The 21988-nt window shown below is 44.7% G+C and overlaps 1 protein-coding gene across 2 annotated transcripts in view; it reads left to right on the top strand.

Moving 5' to 3' along the window:
• Positions 1-357: 357 nt before the first annotated feature.
• Positions 358-21988, top strand: part of fibcd1b (fibrinogen C domain containing 1b) — a 107143-nt gene continuing 85512 nt past the window's right edge. For both annotated transcript variants that reach the window (XM_062412218.1, XM_062412219.1), the window contains exon 1: positions 358-1180. In XM_062412218.1, the coding sequence (XP_062268202.1) occupies positions 1133-1180 (48 nt within the window). In that variant the 5' untranslated portion in view covers positions 358-1132. The remainder of the gene's footprint in view (positions 1181-21988) is intronic.

Genomic DNA, 21988 nt, shown 5'->3' on the forward strand with positions numbered 1-21988 from the left:
TAAAACTGTAGACTACCCGTTGTGGCGTGGTAATCTATGAACCCATGACGCACTCCACCCCTGTTCTGATTCTGCAGGAGGATTGTTTTTCAGCCATCCGATCCAGGGTTATTTTACATGATCCTATTACACAGTCCGCAGTCTACACACTTCTCCACGATCCGCTGCTGTTTGGGTTGCAGCTGAAAAGGAGGGTCCACGGTGCGGTAGTGGGGATGGGGGGGGTGGTGAAGAAGACGCAGAAGCAGTCGGGGTGGCAGCGGCGCGGCAGTCGAGGGAAGGCGGGCGCAGGGAAGGAACAGCTCGCTCGCTTTGGAGCGCGCCGCGCGTACGGAAGCGGACGCATTGATTGACAACCGCGGGCACGGGGCGCCCCACGCTGCACAGACACGGAGCGCCGCTAATCTCATCCTGCACTCGTCTGTGTCGAGAGCATCTCTGCCCAATCCCGGACAGATCATCCCGAGGAAAAAACCAGGGACGGCTCTGCCATTCCCCTGGGCACCGGTGTCGGAGTCTTCTCGCAGAAGAAGCGGACGCGAGCAGCAGCTCCGCGACCCCTGTCCCGTCCTGTCTCTGACTGCTTTCCTTTAGTAATCAGTCCGGGCTGAGCTCTCCTGGAAACGGGATGGACACAAGGTTCCAGTTGCACTTTGCAATCTGAGCCAAAGGAAGATTTGGTCAATTTCTTCTTTTATTTTGGTTTGGTCTTGGAATAACAAGGAACTGCGCCTGCTGCTTTTTCACCGGGATCCCTCTCGGGTTACCTTTTTATCTCAAGTTCACTATAACTGTGATGCATTTATGAGTCGAGTTGCAAAACCCTGGAGCATGTAAACGATTTTTTTTTTAATTTCGTTTGTTTGCTTGGAATAACGACGAGATCATAAGAGATCACACTTTCAGGAGTTGCATTTTTCGTGCGTAATTATTGCAGTGTGTGGCCGCAGAAGTACTTGTGCCTCCCTTTTTTTTTGCGTTGAATGTCCAGTTTTTTTTTCGAATGGAGTAGGTAGTAGGTGATAAACACTCGAAAGAAAAAAACGCGGGGTTTATTCTGTCTTGCCTGGAACGAACAGGCGGATCTGATGCGCCGATTCTCCGTAGGATGGTAAATGACTGATGGGGAATCATGAACAGCTCTTCTGAACTCGAAGATGGCACTCGGCACAAAAACCAGGTATGTGATTTTACGCACAGGGTTGGGTGAAGGAGTGGTGCATCTGTTGGTGCAGTGTTTCCACGCGGAGTTTGGTGCTGTGGCTCTCGAGTGAATCTCTGCACAGTGTAGCTGCAAATGAGCTTTTCTCTCTCCTTTTTTCTTTTTTTCTCGACTCCCCCGGGCTCTGGCACTTCTGCTCCTGCCACAACGTCTAAATCCACCCGCACATCACTAAATCCCTGGTTACTTACAGGCTCCGATGTGTTGGACTGAAATGACTCAGGTTGCAAACAGGAGAAGTGAGCAGGATGCAGCTGAAATCACGGCAGGGGGATTAGTATATAGAGTGCGTATAGGCCGGTGGATGTTTGCGCATCTAGGCTCCGTCTTCCCCCCTAAAGACAATCTAACATTTCATCCTTTTGGACTTTGCGTAAATTGAATGCAAATGAATGGCGGGCTTGCGTAGTGGTTAGATTCGAATCATGGCACACACGCACACACATACGCGCGCACAGACACCCCTCCACCCGTGGCTATTAACACTCCAGGGCTCTTTAGGCATGTCTTCCGCACGGATGGATTGAGACGGGGAGCGGACGTGCGTGGTGTTGTAGGCAGGCAGGCAGTCAGTCAGGCTCACTTTGGGGAATAGTCGATTTGTTTTCACAAGGTCAGTAGAGGGTTATTGGCAGTCCATAGGGGGGAAGGCGCTGCGCTGGAATCGGATTTCTGGGGCCAATAAAGCCTGGCACCTTTAGGGAACTCGCCCAGCCTGGTTTACCTCCTCCTAATGAGACCTCAGGACGGGTTTTAGTCATTGGTACGTCACCACCGGGCAATTATGTTGACTAAAGGTGCTGGCGGGAACTTCCACAGCCATTGCAAGCATATGAAATCGGCAATGTTACATTCTTACATGCGTTGGTGCTTCGGAGCAGCGGTCTCTTCTTTATGGTCCGAATAAGTGAGCAGATATGAGGAGAGGTAACAGCGGGGAATATAATTTGGAGGGTAATGAGTTTTGCTTCACAGATACCACCCCCCCCACCCCCCCTTAGCTCACCCCAAACTACTGCATTATCAGTATGCAATGTATTTGCTCTTGGCTAGTCATCAACTCTTGGATTGTGGCATTGAGCACAAGTAAAAACATTTTTCTCAATTTTCAAAGCTCGCCAGGTGTCACATGGTACTTGGCTTCCTGTCTACCTGCCCTGTGCTCTTGTTGATGTCCATGGCTTGGTCTGAGTCCCTTCTACGGTGGCACTTTGAACCGGGCCTCGTTTCAGTTCTCCGTATAAGGTGTAATCACATTAGTCGTTAGTATCGATTAGGACGAGGCTGCAATGAATCTTTCATATATTACAGTTGGCTGATTGTCATGGGAATGATATGGAGTCCAGTTTGCCTACATTTCTACAATAACTACTTAAAGGTCACTTTAAAAGCAAATGCAGCTTCCTTGGGATTTAATGGGAAGGGTTTGAATGTGTGTGCCTTGTACATCTAAAAATAAACAAAGCAATGCAAAGAAATCCTTATCTGATGACATGAATTTAGGATACTAAAGCTTGATTATTTAGTTTTCCTCAAACACACTGAAATGAAAAGAGGTATCTGAGTACAAATGCCCTAGACCGAAAACTCCAAAATATGTCCCATAACCCTCTGGATGACAGAATCAGGAGACATCGGATGAGACGAGAGGTCGTTGGGAAATGACTAATGCTGCTATCTCTCCCCTCCGCTCCCCACATCTACCTGTCTCCTTCTTCTGCAATTGTTATTTTGCTGTCACACATGCATTTCCTTTTTCTGTGTGTGTGTGTGTGTGTGTGTGTGTGTGTGTGTGTGTCTCTCCGTAATCTTGAGAGCAGTAACACTGAGCGTTTATCTCCAGCCTTGCTGTATTGACACAGTCATTTCAGACCCAGTGGGGAGGGATCGGGTAATAGAGATCTCTTGTGGTCTCTGTTTGTTTTGATATTACAAAACCGGCCCGACCATTTGTCTGGTAACTCTACGGTGTTTGATTCGCTGCCGTAGGTGCGCCATCACCCGTGTTGTTTTAGAACAGGCGGAGGCCAGATAGAGTGGAATGGAGATTCGCCTGCAACTTGAAAAAAATGCCATGAAATGTAATTCACAGGATTATAGAAAACCCAGAGTGGGACAATGCATGCTCAGATATGTGTTTTAATTCATGTGTACAGAAGTGGGACATTTAGCAGGAACAAAATGGCCACCGTGAGTTGCAGAATTATGGTATTAAAGATGGAAAACTGAGATTAGTCAAGGTGGCTGTTCACCATTACCACCTCGGCGGTGTGAGGAATATTAAACTGAAAACTGGGTTTGGAAATCGGCTCAGGAGAAACAGAGTGATCTCACATTAGAAACACAGAGGACAGGGGATGTACTTTTGTGCTGTAAAAACAACGATATTGATTTATTTTATTCGGGGGAGGCCAGCTAGATTTCTTTAGGCTGTCTGTTATGTTTGTTTCCATGGTATCATTATTAAATCCGCCATTAACTGAGTTGTAGCCATTTGTTTGTTTGTCTGAGTGTTATGATTTCCCCTCACAAGCACACAAACCCATCACGTCTATACAGGACATTATGTGTCTGTGTCGCCCTCCTATTCAACACATGCATGGACACATACACACACACACACACACACACACAGTTTAGCAGGGAAGCCAGCGAGGCCCAGTGGGGAGGGAGGTAATCGATAACACACTGAGAACTCAAAACTTTCCAAAGAACCGAGAGGACTGTTTGTGTATTGGTAGAAAACCACAAAATACAGCCGCCAGCTCCCACACTGGATTGCAACAAGCTTCACTTTAGAACTGTGGACCAACACAAATACATCAAAGTCTCACAATGAAATCAATAAGTTACCAAATCACCTAACTATGGCTCGGATCTGTGTCGGGATTGATCAATGTGCACCAGCGCACTGTAACACACCTCACCCCCACATACAGATGTGGCTTTGGGCTCAACCTACAGGGCTCCATCATCCACACATCTTCCTACAGACATTATAATTACAGCCAAAACAACTTGTGGAAAACATCTAATTGCAGTTTCTCTATGCCAATGTACAGGAGTGTCGCGAGCATAATTATGATCAAATTGTATAAAGCATCTGATTGTTGGTGTGGACCTCTAAATTTTGTACTTTTCTTTAAAATAGTCTGAAAAGTAAACGTATCCGTCTATGATCATAATAATTATTTACCACATATACTCCATGAGTCTTTACGGACATGCATTTAACATTCCCAGTGTTTTGCTATAATTCGTAAGTTTCACAATGAAACAAACAAGTTTTTTTGCTACAATGTAACTATTTGCATGGTGCTGGAGCTATCGTTCATAAAGTTTTTACTGTCCATGCAGAGAGTGACTTTGTAGTTTCAGCTGCAATTTCGCTTTCCAGCACAAGAACTTGTCTGTCACTATTAAGTCTTTGCACCCATCACTTGGAATCCTGCACATGAGAGCAGCGTTCATGGACGTGCATCCCTACTACACTGCCACAGATGGAATTAATTCTGTGGGAGACACTGAATGCCACTTAGCTAGTTAGAGGAGACATACAACTGGGATGTGGTAACTCTGCGTCTCTCAATCTAGCCAATTATACTCCTTATTGACAAAGACAAACTTGACGTCGCCCAATAGTTTTCCAATCTAATTATTACCTTTGAAATGGCCTCATCCATAATGCTATCAACTGTAAAGTTGGACACTGATGATAGTAGTTTGCAATTAGTGTTTTTCACATGGTCCAGTGCCGCATCCCAGCTGTAAATCCATATGTCTAGGTTTTAGCATGAACAACAAAACACATAGGTCATTGTTTATGTTTTCAAACTTTAAAACCACATCAAACCTCATGTAGCTTTATAGACACAACTCTCTTAGACATTAGTATGCAGAGAGGGATCATCGTGACTAGACAACAGCCACAATTTATTTTCTATATGCAAATAATTCAAGTTCATTAATAAAAGTAAGAGTAAATTTGCAGTCTTCATCATAGCACACAGAAATTCAACAGCTGCCAGCTTTTACCTCATCCTTTGCTGCAGCCTGTGAAGTCATATGGAAGACATCATTTTTTGTGATTTGAAAATTGCCACCTCTCCAATCCCAATTTAGAATAATTGCTCAAGCCAGTGCAGTATCTTTCTAAATTATAAGATGATACATGATAGGTTTGTGTTTCTTAGACTTTAGAATGTAAGACATCTTGGTTACTACTATGGGCCGCTAATGTATGCAATAGCTTTTCAATCACAGCACAATAGCGGGTCGGGAATGAGAGCCTGCGACTGTGGCCTGTACATGTAGTCTGTCTGGTTTGGTGGATACCCTTGTCAAACTAATGAACCTGCTGAGCTGGCTCGAGGTATAGGAGGCAGTGTGGACTGGAGCAGAGCGGAGCAGAGCAGAGTGAGTTCCCTGGTTCACTGGGCCTGTAATTTCCCAGTTGGGGGGTCCTGCTGTGGCGGCGGAGCAACTCTTAACAACTTCAGATTCTGTCTCTCCCGCCCCGCACCGGGGTGTCATCAGGAGAACACCCACCGGCAAAAAGTTTTTCCAGCCCCAGAAGAGCTTCAATCCCCTTGCCAGATCAAAAATCTGGAAATGCAGCAGGCGGATTTGTTGATTTGTCAGAAGCTTGTATATATATATATATAATTTCCACGTTGTTTCTCATTGAGCTGTAGTTTTTCTCAGCTTCGCACGTAAGCGTCTTCCCCGGTACAGATGTAAGCTCACAAGAGGACTCCTGGTGTGAGATGTGTTTATCACTTGTAATGTGAGGGTCTGACAGGAGTGCAAGGTTTTTCTGTTTGTGTGCGTCATGTCTTGTTCTGTCGGTCCAGCTATACATAGATCGCAGTTGTCGGCCTCGGTATGCGTTTCACAGCTGCGAGGTATATAAAGAGAGAGTTTGATATACTCGTATGGGTATGTGCATGCATGGACTTGTTATGATCATGGGCTTCAACACAATGTGACTTCCTCTTAACGAAGAGTACGGGGATGGGAGTGGAGGGAGTTATTAGTTTTATAAAGAAAGAAAGGGAAAAAAAACAACAACAATCCCTCAGTGTCATTGATTTCACTTTGCTTCTGCTCTTCATAACAACACCGCCTTTATATTGGCATGCACCGTAATGAATTTGAAAGCCTTAAGGCTTCACTGTGTTTTTCATCTTCTCTGGACATGTTCATCTCACACACAACTGCTCTTCTTATCGCCTCCCTTCTTTTTGATCCTTCATATCAATATCATCTTTGTAGCTTTTGGACATATACCGTACTATATACGCTTTGTATTGAAACACATCGCCCTGGTGTTGTTGAATTGTGGGATCTAAACGTAAGTGGCTTCACAGGAGTGCGCGCCTATTGTTAGAATGAAGGCATGAATGTGTGAGAGGAGTGTGTGTGTCGGTGGATCAAAGTGGTAACGAGCAATTTACTGTCAAGTTGTTACGTAAGTGAAGAGTGCTTTTACATAGAAGGTGATTTTGTGCCTTAATGGAGCTGCGTGTTATTTTGTTTTTCATGCTGCATACAGATGGAGCCATTTTGTGGAGCGTGCATGCTCGGCAGCCGGGGCGAAGCTGCGGCTTTACTAGTGTGAAGGTTATAAACGGCAGCAGCTGTCCTTTGTGCTTTTGGCCTTGGTCATCCTCTATCTGCCTCTGTTATCTGACCCTCGCTCTCTTCTGTGTCCCTTTTTTTTCTTCTCATTTTCTCCGATTCCCATATCTCTTGCTGACATGAAGAGACTGGATATTTCAATATCAGATTTCTGGTGGTGCAATGTGGCCAGAAGGCCTTGAGAGAAAACAAGTGAGAGGCGAGGAAGGACAAGAACAAGAAGAATGAAAAGCAGAAGTAAAAGAGAAAAAGAATGAAAATAAGAGCCAGACCAGCAAAATAAAAGAGTGACCCAGAGTAGAAAGGGCACGGGAGTGTTGGGAGGTATGAATCACAGTTGGTCCCACATCAGTGTGGAGCAGACGGCAGGCTAGCTGGGGGCACATGAACCTTTTGCAGGATGACGCAGATATATTCCAGCTGCTCAAAATCCCACAGCCGTCCAACAAAGGCTTGTTATCAGATATACCACACACTGCCGTTGGAGGGAAGGCAGCCCTTTTTTCCCGGTCGACTCTTGGATCAGTTACAAGCCTCATCACGGAAGTCCCAAAGCATCACCAGGGGCTCAATTGGATCCAAAACAACAGCTGCAATACCAAGCGATTGTATCTCATTGAATCATAATTCTTGGTAATTGTGTTGATTTTGTGCACTATGCAATGTTAACCTTCCGTGCACCTTTGTCCGTGAGAACATGTAGATGTACTTACACATCTGCATTTAGAGTAAATGTGGGTACGCATAATTTAGATACTCCCAATAGCTGCTTCCCTCCTGTGTTTGTGTGTCTTTAAAGGAATCTGAAGAAGGTAAAGCTGAGTAGGGAACATTAGGGAGGCACTGCAGGGCAAGGTTATACTCTACCTCCCAGAGCATGTATTGACAGATGTGTCAGCAAGCTGACCTGATGGGCAGGGTTTCACAGTAGAGGAGCTAAAAGTGTTAGAGAGCGAGGGAGGGATGGAGGGAGAGATGGAGACTGGGACAGCTAAGGCATTAGATTTCCATCTGCAGGATTCAGCCCCTCAAGCTTGTTCGTGTGTTAAGACCAGGGTTTACTGATGTTGTGGGGACCTAGAGCTGTTTGCACAGGCACATTACAGGGATATAATATAAAACCATAAACCTAAATGGGGGAAAAATATTATAGGGTTAAGCTAAAGATGGAGGTAAAGGTTTGGGTTAGGCAAGTAGTTAGAGTAAGTTGTAAGGAAATTAACATGAGGCTGCATCCATACTACTATGTTGTCATTGTAAAACCTACATTTCAAACTGAAACGATCACTTTTAAACCATCTGCACTATCCTGCCTGAAAACACATATCACATCAAACTTCTCCCTTTTGGCTGCTCTAAAATTCTGGAGTTGTGTGTACACCAGGCATATCTGTAGGACAGTTAATGCATTTCCAAAGGAAACCTTGCAGCAGGGATGTAGCCTACGTCTATGTAATGTCCACTGAAGACTGTTTGTGTGTGTGCACATACATACTGTGCCTGCTCAGGAGGGAAGAGTCATGAAAGTGGCAAAGAAGACTCGCTAAGGAAAAGATAAATGTGTGTATTCCTCAAACTCTGTTATTCCTGAAGAACGTAATATCGCCATGCTGCAGTTTTTCTTGGACTTTCTTTCTAAATCATCATTAAAAATGCATTGGAAATTACCTGTGAGAGACAGAGGAGAGGTGAGCAGAGCAAGAGGAAAAGAGAAGGGAGGGAACCAGGAAGAGATGAGTGGAGTGAGGGATGAGGGAGACAGGTGGAGTGCCAGACGAGAGAGACGTGTGTTACAGTCTTCCGTCACCTTGATGGACACTGAGCTGGACCCGCTCCAATGACTGATTGGACACTATCTCCATATCTCCGGCGAGAGGTGTCCAATTCTCTCGCTCTGATTTCAATCTGGGAGTTAAAGAGCTGCATTCATCGGCCACTAGAGTCTTCAGCAGATAGCGATTTGAGATTGGGGCCATTCCTTGCCACAAGATAAACAAATTCCCCACTCATCATTCATCAATGCTCACAAATACTCATACATGCAAGCACAACAAATGGCGCCCACGCACTGATGGGTTACGTGTCCGACTACGCAAGCGAACGGGGCAAAGTCTGTAAATAATAAGGGAATTAATTAGACTATGAAAATGCAGTGAATAATTTATGATGAATGGGGAAATTTAATCAAGCAATCCATCTACCCAGGCAACAGCATCTGGAGCAGAAGAATGTTACGGGACAGGGGAAGGGGAAGAGAACGCAGCCGTTACTCAACACAAAGCAGTTTAACGCACAATCACACTGAAAATGGCTGTTATACAGATAATGCCCCGCAGCTGATAAAAAAAGCGAGACTAGTGTTTTGCATCTGGTTAGCGCAGAGGGGGCCTTTTCATCCAGGTATTCAAGTGCCGGTGATTGAGCGTTGATTGAGCTGCGTTGTTCTCTCGAGCTCGCTAGTGTCTCCGAAATCCCATTATTGGGATCTCCTCTGAGCCAAGTAGAGTCGTTTCAGCTGAATTCCGGCCTCGTATATTCACCCGCTAACGACTTGCTTAAGCTAACAGAGGAAACATAATAGCATCATTATGGGCCGGGCAACATCAGGTGTCTCAAGGTCAATGGCAGCATTAATTGAAGGATGAAGGCAGAGCCATACTTTTGTCCGTGTTAAGATGCATCCTCGATGTGTGAATCGGATGCAAAAAAGAAACGGATTAATCATTGCCTCGTTACGTGATGCCATGTGTCGGAAAAAACGACCAGTTCATTTTCAACATGAGTCGAACAAGAAAGATGAAGTGAGGCCTTGCACCGAAATGTCAAATCCTCTCTTTTCTAAATGCATCTAAAACTAAGGCCTTTAAACCTATGAAGCATATCTAAAGTATAATTCATGCAAAAAGCCCTCGAGGTAAAAAACACAGTTTGTTCATTCCGCCGAAACTGAGATTCATATTTTGAGAGCAGCCGAATGAGAAGAAAAACGACACGATGGAGATTAGGTGACTGACAGGAGGAGGAGAAAAAAAACAATCATCACAAGTGATTATAGCTTTAAGCGGAAAGACAAAAAATAGAAGTGATGCATGAAATATATCCAACACTGGAAGGAGGCACGGAAAGATGCAGAGACGTATTTATTGTTGCTACCCTATTAAACTGTTATGACAAACTCATGGCTAATATATTAACAGACTTATCCACTCACATCCATTATTTATTCATCATCAAAAATTCAATCTGGCAGACTGGGTGCCATTATTCAGATGGGCTGGGGGAAAGTGGCACATTTGAATAAATGAGAATTGTAGGCCTCACCCCGGTGGTTTGTTTTTATTCCCCCGCAAACTTTTAAATGACTCAAACATTGAATCAACCCCCCCCCCCCCCAAAAAAAAAAAAAAAATTGGAGGTGGATTGATGAGAAAAGAAAATCCCACCCCTTGCTCACATAGCTGGAATCATTATATCTTCGGGAAGAAACATTTGTATTGTTCATGTCCCATTAAGAATGAACAATCGGAACTGTTGGAAGTGGCTCCGTCAAACACCATCTGCCTCGTGCTTTATTCATCAGCAGGAAAGGAAAATGTTAAGTTTCCTGCACGTTTCTAACTAGCGTCTCATCTCAGGGCGCCGAGCCCCGCCACGGCCGCAGCAGACACAAGCTGTTCTCTGTATTTGGTTTGTCTTGTTTCCTCTGGTGAGGTTTTTTTGCACCTCTCTGCAAAACCTAAGTCTGAATGAGATTGGATATGGAAATGTGGAGTACCGCGGACCAGTAGTTTCTGCTGATGTTGTGGAACTTGGCAGCGCGGAGAACGGGACACATCCCTCCGAGAAACAAACAGTCGCCCGTGCTGACACCTCAGCGTGTGCACAGACACATAAAGCCAGACACATGCACACACACACAATCCTCCGTTACGTCACGGTGGGGGGGGGGGGGGGACAACTGCCACACTCACTATGAGCAGCTGTAAACCTACAAATTTAAAGTGTGGGGAAAGATTACTTGAAAATGTCTGTTGTGTAAAAAGGTATTGCAGGGGGATATAAACAGGGTACAGTTTAAATCCCTCCATCCATTATCTCACGGGGGGGGGGGGCAAACTCAGCTGACACACTGGACAAGTATCTAGCGTTTCCCAAGGCGCACGGACAAACAACTCATTCACACTCACATTCACACCTCGGACAATTCAGAGTCGCTAATTAAGCCAACATTTCGACTGACATTAATGGTGTTATTGCCCGAACACGACAGGAGCGCCCATATCTCTTCCCCGAGTAGCCACAACCAAATGATTTACGAAAGTCACTGCTTATTATTAACGAAGAGCGGTTCTCTAGCTTCAGGATGGACAAGAGGCCAAAGGAGGGCAATCTCATCTACCGCAGACTTTCCCATAAAGAAGAGCTTACGATGACCCAATGTCCGGGCCAGCACAGTCGCAGTGTTTACTCGTGCTATAATTGGATCCTGATGATACAGTCTATGACCAACGGTCAAAAACACAAGCTTGAATCTTTCACGACCGTTAGAAAGATTGACCGATAATTGAAGACAATTTTGGGAAATTATTATTTTGTGGTATCGCAATCTCTAACATTGGAGTTCTCCAAGCCTATAGGCAGTATCTCTTGGCATTGAAAGCAAAAAACAACAGCTTCATTATAGTTTCTCTATCCTTTGATAAAACAGAGGTGCAATATGTTCAGGACCAGTATTTCTTGTCCACTCATAGAGTATTTACTTATACAACTAGAAAGGTATTCAGTAGATACCATACACTACGTCTCACAGTCCCTTTCAGTTCAATCAAGCCTATATATAGCCAAGCCTAAAAACAAAACATAATCTGAAATCATAATCTTCATTGTGGAGCGATTATTCTTATTTTTTTCATTAATATCCGTCCATATCTTTATTCCCTGGGAAATCTTGTTGAAGTGTTACAAGTTGCATATTACACCTCCTGAAATCCTTGTTCCTCAAAATTACAAATTCAAGAGGCAGATCGTGAAAAGATTCATGACTTTAAACTTAAATAAGATTCATGGCCTTAAACTTAAATTTATAAAATGGAGCTTTCTTTCAGTCCGGCAATCTTTCAGCTTTTAGGAGCAAAGACTGTTTATTTTGCTCAAAATATGTCTTTCATCATCAGACCCAAGGGGGAGATGTCAACAGGTTTAAAAACTTGATTTTCTACCTGAGGTGGACGTTAGAGAGAGTTATTAAAAATATCCTGGATCTCTCCCTCTGTGTCAATATTTAGAGGGTTCTTTCTTGGCCTATATCCCATTCAGTTTTCATCAAATCCGTTCAGTGGTTTTTGCTTTGTTCTCCTGACAAACAGTTGAGTGCACGCCTCCACCAAGGGCCAACAGAACCCTCAAATTCATCAAGATCTATTTATCTTCCCAAACAAATCCTGGATCCGCCCCCCCCATGATCTGGATTGGCACCAAAATTAAATGTGTTTGGGGAGTTTTGTGTAATCTTGCTTACACACAAACATACAAACCATTTTACAAACGCTAAGAAGTGAACATAACCTCTTTGGCAAGGTGTTAAACCCCAGAACACTGTCAATGGGCCTTGCCAGTCACTGCTAATTTTAAATCAAGTCGTTGTATCCAGACTTCTCATCTGAACATTTCTGCATCCTTAATCTTTTCTTTTGTTATTATAGGATAGACTTCTTTTCTTCTTTAACTTTGGATTCTAAATCTTAAATGGACCTTTTCTGTTTGAATTGTCAGATAATTGGGTCCGTGTAGTTCCAGGCTGAGAAAGCCTGCTATTATAAAAAGCCATTAGAGCGCCTGTCAGCACCGTACAGTATCGCAGCCATTTGTCTGTCACCTTTAGTCAAATCTTCCTTACAGATGCGATGACTAATAGATGAAGGTAGTAAGAGACGGGGATGGACTACAGAGAGAGAAAGATGGAAAAAAAGAAAAAACTCGGGCTGACTTTTTTATTTTTTTAACAGGATTGAATATGGGACTCGATGGGAACAATACCTGTCACATAACCACTTACAAATCGCTCTTTAGCTTGTTTTTTGGTTCATACAGTGTCTTTGGATAATCCACGCCACGCGCGTCATGTCCCGCGCTCGCTCTCTCAGCCTCGCTCCCTTTGGGGAATGGAATCTGGCGGGCTCCTCACAGGCTCCTGTAATGTGCTAACATGAGAAATCAATCAGACTCGCACTATTTCTGCAGCCCCTCAGCTCACATTGATTTATTGCAAATGTGTTGAAAATGAAGAGAGAAACTCTTTAGCGCTGTGGTCAAGGGGAGTGGCCGCGAGGAGAGGAGGATGACAGGTCAGGGGTGAGAGGTAAGGGGGGAGGGGGTCATAGGCCGGCATTCACCTCGGGGTCAAGGCACGTGTCCGTCATCAGGCCAGCCGTGCGTGGAACAGGATGTTGATGTCATTTTTCACTGGCGGGGGGGGGACTGTGGTATGTTTGCAGTGTGCAGTGGTTTTCCAGTGTTCGGGCGATGACTGCTGCTGTCAGTCTTGGGTAGCAGGATAGGGTAGAGGTCACAGAGATGGTGGTGCCTCAGTCTCCCATCAGACATTGTCAGTACAATAATATGTCCAAGGTATGGAATAGTGGGGCTGGGCGATATGGCCAAAGATGATATAGAGATTGAAATGTTTATATTGACAATTAACAATTAATGCCACATTATTATTTCTTTGAAGTGAACGTTTTGAAGTCTTCTGCATGAACAGAGAATAAAGAAAAATAATTTATAAACTGGAGGTAGATTGATTATGAGCTTGTTCAGACCTGGTTTTAACCTCCATGCTCCAACCTCCAGGTCTAAAACAGGGTCTATATGTTTTGCCATTAAGATCGACTTATATATTTGAATCCTGGTTATATTGCTCAGTCCCGCCTGCAGCACGGTATTTTATTCATTGTAAAGTTCCCATCTTGTGTGTTGAGCCTGCTCATATTATTCGAGTTATAAAACATGCGAATCACCTTTTGTGTCACAGTGTGCTTCATCAAAACTCAACTCAGCTCTCTGCGTTTTCAAACCGTGCCCTTGATTCACGAGCATCGCTGTTAAAACGTGGCATCTCTTTAAAAAGAATCCTGCTGTTTTCTAAACAGAATCATTACCATATTCAAGTGCTAATTTGTACCTAATGCATTTGATAATGGATTTTTGATGTTGCTTGTTTGAGTCACTCTCAGTCTCAATGTTTTTTTTAAAACTCAAAACAATTTATCTCTCCATTGCCATTCAATTACGAGTCAGAGCAATTTCATATTTCATGCTCAGTCGGCTCAGGGGGGAGAATATGTACAGCGATGCCTCAGCAGTAAATTTGGTTTCCTGTTTTATAAATCTCACGAGTGAAAGGCTTGTTTATCCATTTTGAAAAAAGAAGACAGTCGTGGGGGGGGGGGGGGGGCTCAATGGTGGCTTGGTGTACTTATATCATGGGCATACGCTTAGAGACACCAAAGGGGGCTGATGGAGATGAGGATTGAAGTGGATTAGGGAGATAGGACAGCACTTCACAGAGAATGTAGTCTTATTTTTATGTTAGGCTTTCACAAAACACTCTGGCGGGGGGCGGGGGGAGGGGGGGGGGGGCATACGTGCGGCCGTGGCCATATGTAGCTCAGCAGCTCAGCGGAGGTCCGCTCGCTCTCTGCGGGGGGGGGGGGGGGCTGATTGAAGGGGTTAAAGAGGGAGATTAAAGTGATAATGTACATCTCTAATCCGCAGCACTTTAAGAGGGCAACGAGGCGAGGCGAGGCGAGCCGCCCCCCCCCCCCCCCCCCCCCCCCACACACGACCGCGGCGCCGGACATGAGACGGGGGCATCAGTGGCCCTCGGGGTCAGCCATCGCCACGGCAACAGATTATTCCAGAATAATTATCCGCCATATGTGCCTTGTCACAATTACAAGTCGCCTGTGAGCCGGGTCAACGGTCAAACGCTGATCAGAGTATTCGGGCGGTGGGGGGGGGACGTGACCCCTCCGCGCTGTTTATTAGAAGCGAGTTGGGCTTGTCACATCTGTCGCATGCGCTCGCACCATCTCACCTCCACTGTGCTTATTAGCACTTATCCTCCGACGCTGCCAGCGACATCACTCTGTCGCAGTGGCTTACTCTCAGTGTCTCTGCACGCCGAGCTCTCAAAGGCCCCTTCACCCCCCCCCCCCCCCCCCCCCTCAATAATAAATGTTACAAAATGGAAATCTGGAAATGCGTAAAAAAAGGATTTATGATTTCAATCAGAGCACTAAGCTCCTTGAATCGACTTTTTTTGGCTGAGTAGCAAGGACAGGAAGTGACTGTGGGAGGAGAGTGCATGTGCAAAATGTGAGCTGACAAGAAGCTTGGGGGAACGGAATCGAAAATATAAAAAATGAAAACTTTTCTGGTTTGTTCTCGTGACCGAAGCCTCCATTAGGCGTCCAGACGTTTTAACTCATCACTGCAGCTCTCCCGCAGGAGTTTTGCACAGAATGCTTCATTTCCCATAAAGCCGTGTTCACACTGGCACCCTGGGAAAAGCTGCAACAAGGTGCTAAGTGGTTTATCCATTATAGTGGATCATTTATTCTGTCACTGCAGCTCATGTGAGAAAAGTCGGTGGAAGTGAGATACCACTCGATGCCGTTCCCCTCCAGGAGCAGAGGTGCCAATAGCATCTTTCAAGATCTCAGTTAATTAATATTGTTAGTTATCAATCGGAGAAATATCAAGTAAAACAGCAGTGATTCTTGTTCCTCGTATCAAGTCATCCTCAAGTCACCTGGGCTCATCTTTATTCAGATCGCGCCCCGCCATCTAATTGTGGATTTGGTGTGGAACAGTTTGAGGACCCCCGGGGGACTTGTGCCAAAACGTGACAGTGGCTTTTACTGTTTAATTTTTTTCTTTTTTTTTTTAAACACTCACAATACCTCAGGGTTCTTATTGCCAGCTGTCAGACGGTGTGGAAAGAACAGTGACACCACCTTCCTCTGATCAAATGTGTCACATCCAGCCAGGAAGGATCGCAGGGTGAGGGCACTTCCGACATGTGTGCTAGAGAGGGGGGGCCTGGATGTGTTCAGACAAGCCGCTCAAGTTGAAATGCCAATTAAGGCCCCGTGCGCGCGCCGCTTTGTGGATATCTGCTGGTCTATTCGATTGTCACCCGTCATTATGAGCAGACACTCCGAGCCTCCTGGCATTCTGGGGGGAAAAAAGATAATTACATTCTTTCCGCGTCATAATTGCTGCCTTGAAAGTGTCTCTTCCGAGCGCTTCCAAAGCGGGGCTTTTATTTTGCCTCCGTCTCCCGACTACTCGCTCGCTGAGCTCTGCCTTTCTCATCTCTGGTCTGTTGTTTCTCTAGACACTAATGAAGTGGCCTAATCTCGTAACTCCAGAGGAATTGACAGCAGCGCGGCGCATTAATTAAGTTCCCGAGCGCGTCCTTCGCTTTTGAAAGTTTCCACATTTTCAGAACGGCCATGTACCTTATAAACATGTCTGCCATAATTACTTGCAGTCGCTTTGTGACAAATGGAGATTTTGCAGGGTTTAAGGATTTACATGTGTTTTTTTTCCTGGGCAATGTGTTTATCAATTAGGGGGAATTGACACCAATGTTGTTTGGCGTTTTGAAAAGTTTAATAGCGCCACGATTTCCGTTTGCACCCTCACTCATCTTAGCCTGTTTCCATCTCGAATCTGTTATTGTGTAGGGCTTATTAACGAGTTTCCTTCGACAGCCAAGGCCATTGTTGTTCATTGCTGTTCAAACCTGCCGGCACATGCGGCTGGTGCTGAGACTGCCGGGTTTTTGGGAGCGGTCTCAAATGAGAACATGGAGGGCGCAGGAGCGGGTGGAGGGGTTCATCTCTAAATGGTGATTTTTGTGTTTAGTTACAGCAAAAAAGAGAGCAGCTTTCCACATTCCCGCTCATGAGCATCGCTGGTGGCGTTGGGCGGCCCACTATTAATTGTGATTCAGGTCATGACGTAGAGCGATCCCTGAAAGGTCCAACACAGATGGAAACACTAGGTGGTGTTACGAGCCATTTTCAATGCATAAAATTAGATTTTCTTTAATACATTTGGTAATTAATGTGATTTTAAAACCAGCATTAGTGTATTTGATCACATAAAAGTCATAATTTAGATTTGCAGCTCGTGCATGGGGACACATTCAATCTCGCAGAACCACTTTAAGTGTGATTTTTCTTGGCTCCTCATTGGGTGTTTTGAAGTATAGAGAATATAGAGATTTTTTTAAGCATCAAAGTAATAAACCTACACTTTGTGCAGTGTGATAAAAAACCTGTTAGACATGAGCTCAGTTTAAGTCATTATATTGTTCCGTTCCGGTAAACACAGCGAATAGCTGGTCTGTTCCTTACGGAGCGTGACTGATATTTAGCACCAGCTAACCACACTCAACCATTTTCTTCACGCAGTCACTCCACTCTGATTTAGGCCCCTCCATCAGACTGCTCACTGGGATGACATTCTCTGTGACATCGCCCATTGCCTTCATGGAAACAAATGACAGATGTAGCGGTTTGTTTTTTTCTCTCCAAAAAGTCAAAGAGCAAGATATTTCTGAAGCTCTCATATTCTCCGGCTCCTCAGTCTCTGAGATTCACCCTGAATTTAGATCTTTCCTTTTCAGAATAAAATGTCCCTCCATTTTAAATCCTCTTCTACTTGTCTGTGTTTCACCTAAGGCTGTCTCTGTTATTTTTTCAATGGAGGGGGATAATGGTGTGAAATGAAGCATTTTGCTTTACGGGAGCTTTGGGTTTATTCCAGACGCCGTCAGACAGGCGAACAGAATGTACAGGATGGTCAGGTTAACGCATTGAATGCATTTTAACCTTATATGACATATCTGTATTTACTTAAATTAGTTTTTTTCTATATTAGTTTGTATTTTTAGATTTGTCAGTATTTAGTCTGGTCTTTTGTGTGTGGATGAATTGGCTGTGCACATCTCTTGGCCCTCTTGCTCGCCTTGGTTTGCCCCTTGGGGCCCGAATAAGTTGTTTTTGAATTGAGTTGAAATAAATTATGCAAAGTGACAATTGAGGTTGCATATAACTCTGCCCTCAGCAACTGCAACTGTTAATGGAACAATACTACAAAATGTGCTACAACATCTATTCCACACTGTATAACCTGTTGCGTAACTTCTGGACATTAGATACAAGTGTTGCATTAAGTGACACTAAGTAGAAGTTACACTTGCAAGTATCTGTAAGATCAACTTCTTTAGCAACTTTATACCAGAGGGTGAAAATCAATCGGTGGAAACGCAGGTCATGATGACTGGCAAATTCTGGCAGGTAGATTAAATGGATTTGACTTTGTGTGGTTTGCGAAAAGCTCAGTCGAGGTTCTTCAAACACGGAGGATTATTAAGGATTTTTCCGTCGAGAAAGGAAAGAAATGGGAAAGAAAAGAAACGGTGCAATACTTTCTATACCAAACATGCCTATGTGTATCTGCATGGTGTTTAATTTCACACTTCACATCAACAGTTTCCACTAAGCCACTTAGGATTTCCTCATGAAATGGAAAGCAGCACGGGGGTGCTCGCAGCTATCTTCATGTATTTATTATTCTGGTAGTAGCAGTGTCTCGTGCACAATGCCCTGTCTCTTCTTTTCTAGTTGCTGGGTCATGACTTCACCACGTAAGGTTATTTCCCCCAGTTAGTCTGAATGTTCTCACTCGTTTCTCTTTTCTTTCACATGTATCAGTCCATAACTTAGAACCACTGAATTCAATTCATTCTTAATAAGTGACACAGCTGCACAAACCTTTACCTGGTGCGGATTCGACCTCTAATCCTCTAGGGGAAAAGAAAAAGAGTAAATAAACCAAACACGCTGCGTCAAGTGGCCCCTTCATGGCGTGCACGTATCCCACTTTTACCAGTACGTCCCGCACTCACCGACGATTGCTTCGGAAGGGTTATTTTGCATGGAAATGCAACAATGCTTCCATTATGCTGAAGGCCCTTTGGAGGAAATTGCTTTTGTATTTTACGAGTAGTGCCACTACAGCAGTATCGCTACACTGTTGGCACGCTGGGTACCCCTGTATCCGGTAGCAGGACTCCAGTCAGAGAAATCTGTCGCTGTCACTTTTAAGGACGGAGCAGATGATTGAGGATGGAACGCAGAGGAGGAGAGGTGAGGTATTCCACTTCATAAAGGAATTCATTTGTTTGTGCTGTGACGGAACAACTTGAGTCCACGATAGGAAAGTTGAGTTTTACAGAAACCCACGACCTTAGAAGGCCTACACCCGCTGCAGCTCGACCTCCCCTCAGGGAGAGATTGAACACGCAGCACTTAGCACCCGATAGCACTCGACCAACACATCCTTTGGTCACGCTGTGCACGTACATGGACACACACACAAACACACACACACGCACATGCAACAATCCAAATACATGCAGCTTTTTACATAAACGAAGCACTGCACATATAAACCCTCACCCCTGCACACTCTCACACACACACACACCACACACATATTCACAAACAGTGCGAGCAAATGAGCAGACATTACGTTTGTCTCCCACCATCAGCATCAAAATCGGTTCTCTTTTTCCCAAGGTCAAACTGTCAACTTGTAGGGTATCCGCCGCCCGCCCTCACAGACACACACACGAGGAGAGAGATGGCCACAAAGTCCCAGACAGACAGAGGCACACAAATGAATGCACTCACGTAACGCTGCCATGATATGCGGCTGGAGCTGCAACCATAAGTCATCCTGCGAGGTAGCGGCACCATGAAGTGCAGACACCAGTAGCCATAACTTGCATGTATTATTTATGAGAGAGTGTGTAGTTTGCACACAGCAATGTATGCAAATGTATACATTAAGGAGAGGCTCTTCATTTCTGCCAGTTAGAAGGAGGGTCCGCCTTCTTATCGCACTGCTATTAAAATAGCAAGGCTGTGGGGCGGAGATCCATCTTGTCTTTTAATGGCGTGTCTTTGCGTTTGTCTGCGTGTGCGGCGCATAAAGGTGTGTGTGTGTGTGTACAAATGTCTCTCCAAGATATTTGTAGATCCTGTGCTCGCATGATTCCGCCGGTGCACTTAAGTGTGCTCAGCAGCTGCAATCAGGACTGTAAGTGGCCGGCAGTTTCGAAAGGAGAACAAGAAGTGGGGAGTAGAGAGAAGTAGAGGGGAGAGGAGATGGATGTGAGCCTGTGAAGTTACGATGTGATGATGAGAATCATTTTTAATCCGTCTTGACAAAGCTAAAGCGAATAGCATCATTATTAACTCCTTGCTATTTAATCTTAGAATAAGCTCCTTTATAAAGACGTCCCTGTTGGTGGGTTTTAAAGCAGCACATGCAAGATGGTTGTTCTGTTCTTAAGGATTCTCACTGTTTAATAGGAATGTTTTTTCCAGAGTTGGGTTCCAGCCGGTATCCACTGAACCAAATCACCACCGTGGATTTCATTGCTTCATTTTGGCGCTTGAGTTATATCCTGTAATAGTCGCACATAATCATCACTGCTTGGGTCAGGTTAACATTACATTTAATTCTGGTGGCAACACATTCTCTACCTGGCTCTGGCAGCACGCAACATTAGCCTCCTGTTAAACTCCAGCGGAATTCACACCACATTCGTATTTTCCCACGAATAAGGCCCCAGGATCATTTGTTTACTCGTGCGGAGTTTGTTGAACCGCCAATATTAATTTTTTTGTATTTGCGTATGTGTGACCGTGCACCCCCTGCTGAGCCCATCAGCTGGCAGTGTGGGCTTCCTTTGCCTTGGTGGAGGGCAGACAATTGATTCCAAGTTTGGAGTTGGAGCATTTGGCAGTATTACCTGAACATTTTATTTTGTGTTCATTTATTGCGTTATTGGATTTATGACGATTTTGCACATATTATAGTTAATATAATATAACACTTTAAATTTGTCTATTTTTTCTGTATTTATTGTTAAGAAAAGATTAAGCACCGTTGTCTACAATAACCCAACCCAAGTTTGTACTACCACAGTGATGCTGCCTTGGCATTCATAAGCTCCCATTAGAATACATCCTGACTGTGTGTGCACTGTTGAGCTTTTTGCTTTTGGCATGTCATGCAGTGGTACTGAACCCCCCCTCACTTGGCCTGCATCCTGCACATGAAAGTTTAATTTCCAGTCAAAGGAAGTCAAGTTTATTTGTAAGTCCCGACATCACAGTCAATGTCTCAATAGGCCTTATACAAGCCCACAGCAGCAACAGTTCCTTATTTAGCCAGCTCTATTTGAGGGCAATGGGGGGGAAAGAAGAATAAGCGGAAAAAGCAAATATGGTTAAAAATTCCTCAGGGCAGGAAATTCAAATAGAGATCTTTCGTCTTCACATGGGTGGGAATGGCAGGACCAGTAGCTGGGGAATGGGCAATCAAAAGGAACAGGGATAAAAAAACTTGTAACGATTAGTAGAAACACGCAGCATTTTAAACGTCGAGATGTTTGGAGCCTCGTCATGTTTAGCCTCTAATAAATTAGCTTGAATAGATAAGGGAGCATCAGCAAGAGGAGTCTCACGTCGTCCGTGTCCTGGGAGACGAGAGGCAACAAAACACCCAATCAAAAGAGAAAGCCCTCTTTCAATCTCTCAGTTTCACTTCACGCTCACAAAGCAGCCATTCTGACCTCATAGTAATTGTGTGCTTTATAATAGTTGCTGCTGTGATAGTATGTTTTTGCGATCCTGTGTGTGTGTGTGTGTGTGTGTGTGTGCGTCTCAGGGACGGTAGTGGGTGACAGACTCACTCCCTGTGTGTGTGGGCGACTGCAGTGTGAGCTCCAAGGACAGGCAGTGGAGGGTAGAGCGGGTGATTTGTCTCTTAGGATTGAACTCATCTCCCCGGTCTCCTGCAGGCCTCCCGTCCCTCCCTCCCTTTTTTCTCCGCATGCTGTCTTATTTTGAAGGTGAAGTGCATTTCTCTCGCCGTTTGTTATGCACACGCCGGAGCTGATGCAGTTCGTTGACTTTGCACAGGAGGTTTACTTGAGGAAGCTTTGACTCTTGTTAGACATTCCAGCTGCTTTCAGAC

This window comes from Platichthys flesus, chromosome 19 (assembly GCF_949316205.1).
Source record: "Platichthys flesus chromosome 19, fPlaFle2.1, whole genome shotgun sequence".
Taxonomy (NCBI): domain Eukaryota; kingdom Metazoa; phylum Chordata; class Actinopteri; order Pleuronectiformes; family Pleuronectidae; genus Platichthys; species Platichthys flesus.